The sequence below is a fragment of the Clupea harengus genome, chromosome 1, assembly GCF_900700415.2.
Source record: "Clupea harengus chromosome 1, Ch_v2.0.2, whole genome shotgun sequence".
Taxonomy (NCBI): domain Eukaryota; kingdom Metazoa; phylum Chordata; class Actinopteri; order Clupeiformes; family Clupeidae; genus Clupea; species Clupea harengus.
The window spans coordinates 3463893-3466933 of record NC_045152.1 but is presented as its reverse complement, the minus strand read 5'-3'; the positions used below and the strand labels follow the sequence as shown (position 1 = coordinate 3466933).

The following is a 3041-nucleotide window of genomic DNA, read 5'->3' as shown; positions in this document are numbered from 1 at the left end:
GGCCCCCAGGTATTTGTTGTTTTACCATAAGCAGTTCCTGGAATACGAGTAGCCTTACCTGCACCTGCTGCTGGAGAACCCACGACCAGACCCAACCCTAGCCGCCACCTGCTGGCACGTGAGACACATGCAAACACACACCTCTCTACCTGAAAACTCAACTGACTACCCACCTGCTCTAGCCCCCGCCAAGCGAGGAAGAGTGGGACAGAAAAACAAACAAACAAATAAATAAAAAAAATAAAAAACAAACAAGAAAAAAAAAAGACAAAACATGAAATGATGCAAAACGTTCAGCTGCACTGAACGCACTTCTACTTGACAACGGGGGACGGCTTCGGACAAACGAGAAGAGGACGAAAAGAGAGGCATGAGGCGTTGATGGAAGCAGAGGGCAACGCCGTCTCGGACATGACCCAGAGGAGCCTTCGCTGTCCCTTCTTCTCTCCTCCGAGATGAAGGGATGCGTGGAGAGAGGAGGAGGAGGAGGAGGAGGAAGAGGGCACATCTCAACTTCAACTACAGTATTGTCTGATTCTTGTACTGTTTGGTTGTTTTAGTTTTTTTTTTTTGTTTGTTTTTTTCCATGGTGCTCTTTTTCTTGTTGACCTAGCATTAGGGGTGGGGTGGGGGTGGGGGGGCACTGTTCCTCTTGCGGAACCGACTAAGAGAACCAGCGAGGATGACGGAACAGAAAGGTATTAATGAACTCAACAACTTTAAAAAGAGAATATGACCAGTGATTATGATGCCTGTTTGTGAAGTTTAGTTTTGGAATACTGTATGACTTTTAGCACATTTTTTTTTTTTCTTTTTTTGTGGACAACGTGTAAGTGGGAGGACTGAGAGAGAGGGCCAGCTGATTGGCCGATCCAGGGCAACACTGCCGTGGCAACGAAAAAAAACAAAGATGGGCCTGGACCTTTTTTGTTTTTGTTTTTGTTTTGTTTTGTTACCTTTTTTACTTGTCTGTCTCTGTCCATGGCAGGTCTTCAGGTCATTGTCTTGTTTTTTGTCATTTTTGGTTTTTGATATTTGTATTGGACTGCGGCGAGTTCCAGTGTGTCCTAGCTGCAAGAGACTGCGGCGAGGTCCAGTGTGTCCTAGCTGCAAGAGACTGCGGCGAGGTCCAGTGTGTCCTAGCTGCAAGAGACTGCGGCGAGGTCCAGTGTGTCCGAGCTGCAAGAGACTGCGCGGGGGAACGGGGAGTCATTGTGTTGGTTGTGAAATGTTCTGGCTGTTCTAATGATTTATTAAATGGACGCAAGGAGCTTGGCAGCAGTATATATAACTGGGACTAGTGTGTTCTGCAGGCAACGATCAACTGTGTTCCCAACTATGTCGTCACCCTTGCCCTGCCATTCTGTCTCTCTCTCTCTCTCTTTCCTGCTCTCTCTGTCTTTTTGTCGTCTTCTCTCACTCTTTCTTCTGTAACCCTCTACCTGCGCTGAAACACTCCTCCACACGTCACGGTCTCCCAGGGTAACGAGGCTGCGACTCTGTGATGGTTCTGCAGGTCTGGGATCAGACACACTGAATGCTCTCAGAGAGGAAGCTTGTCAGGACCACAGGACCACAGGGCTTATCCTCAGATAATAAGACCCACCGCTGCCCAGGACCTCCTCTCTACACCACCGCTCCCCAGGCGCTTAGCACCACACCACCCGTCCCCATACTCTCCTCTCCTCTCCTCTCCTCCTCTCCTCTCCTCTCCACACCACCCTTCCCCATACTCTCCTCTCCTCTCCTCTCCTCTCCTCTCTACACCACCCTCCCCATACTCTCCTCTCCTCTCAACACCACCCGTCCCCATACTCTCCTCTCCTCTCCTCTCCTCCTCTCCTCTCCTCTCCACACCACCCTTCCCCATACTCTCCTCTCCTCTCCTCTCCTCTCTCTTTACACCAACCCCGTCCCCATACTCTCCTCTCCTCTCAACACCACCCGTCCCCATACTCTCCTCTTCTCTCAACACCACCATTCCCCATACTCTCCTCTCCTCTCAACACCACCCGTCCCCATACTCTCCTCTCCTCTCAACACCACCCGTCCCCATACTCTCCTCTTCTCTCAACACCACCATTCCCCTCAGACTATCCTCTCCACACCACCCTTCCCCTCAGACTATCCTCTCCACTCCACCCTTCCCCAGGAGCTCAGACTATCCTCTCCACCCCACCCTTCCCCTCAGACTCTCCTCTCCACACCACCCTTCCCCAGGAGCTCAGACTCTCCACACCACCCCACCCTTCCCCTCAGGAGTTCCTCTCTACACCACCAGTCAATTCACATAGCAGAGTTGCGGAGAGCTTAAAGAGCTTAGAGAAAGTATGGACACCGATCTGTGCTGAATAATCCATGTCTACATCACTTTAATCCTCACTAAGCTACACTATGCTACAGGGCGTGGGCGTTACAGGGAGGTGACACAGCATCTATTCATGTCTGCACCCCTTTCTACTCTCGGCTCTACCCAGCCGTTTGCTTCCCTTACATTCTCCAGAGATGGTGCTCCTCTTGTGGGAGACTGTTGATTACAGCATACTGATACATACGTGTCAGGGTTTGGGCTACATGTATTGGAAGGTCGTGTGTGTCTGTGTCTGTGTCTGTGTCTGTGTCTGTGTCTGTGTCTGTGTCTGTGTGTGTGTGTGTCCGTGTGTGTGACAGAGAGAGGGATGGGACTGTGTAGTCGCTGGTAACACTTGACCTTATTTACTAACCCTGCTTCATAAGACTAACATAACCATGTCATAATCTTGTCATGGAAGGTGTCATACTGTCATAGTTATAACGATCAGTGTCCAGTCATGTAACAGTCATCGATAAGTGTCATGAATGTATGATGCTATGACGGCTTAATGAAGTGACATTTAGCTGTTATGACGTACAAAGAGCCGTCAGGACGTTTCGAAATAATGTGACATTGTCATCATCATCCGACATCAGCTGTCATGATGTGTATGACCTCTGCCATAACATGGTTATGACATGGCTATGTCAGTCTTATTAAGCAGAGTTCAAGTAAAGTGTTGTCTAAT

General features: G+C 49.4%; 1 protein-coding gene across 3 annotated transcripts in view; it reads left to right on the top strand.

The window, feature by feature from the left end:
- LOC105905285 (ubiquitin carboxyl-terminal hydrolase 22) overlaps nt 1–1291 on the top strand; it is a 23048-nt gene extending 21757 nt beyond the window's left edge. For 2 of the 3 annotated variants that reach the window (XM_031564568.2, XM_031564574.2), the window contains one exon: nt 10–1291. In XM_031564568.2, the coding sequence (XP_031420428.1) occupies nt 10–52 (43 nt within the window). In that variant the 3' untranslated portion in view covers nt 53–1291. The remainder of the gene's footprint in view (nt 1–9) is intronic. The other variant, XR_006152719.1, reaches the window with a different exon arrangement.
- The last annotated feature ends 1750 nt before the right edge of the window (nt 1292–3041 follow it).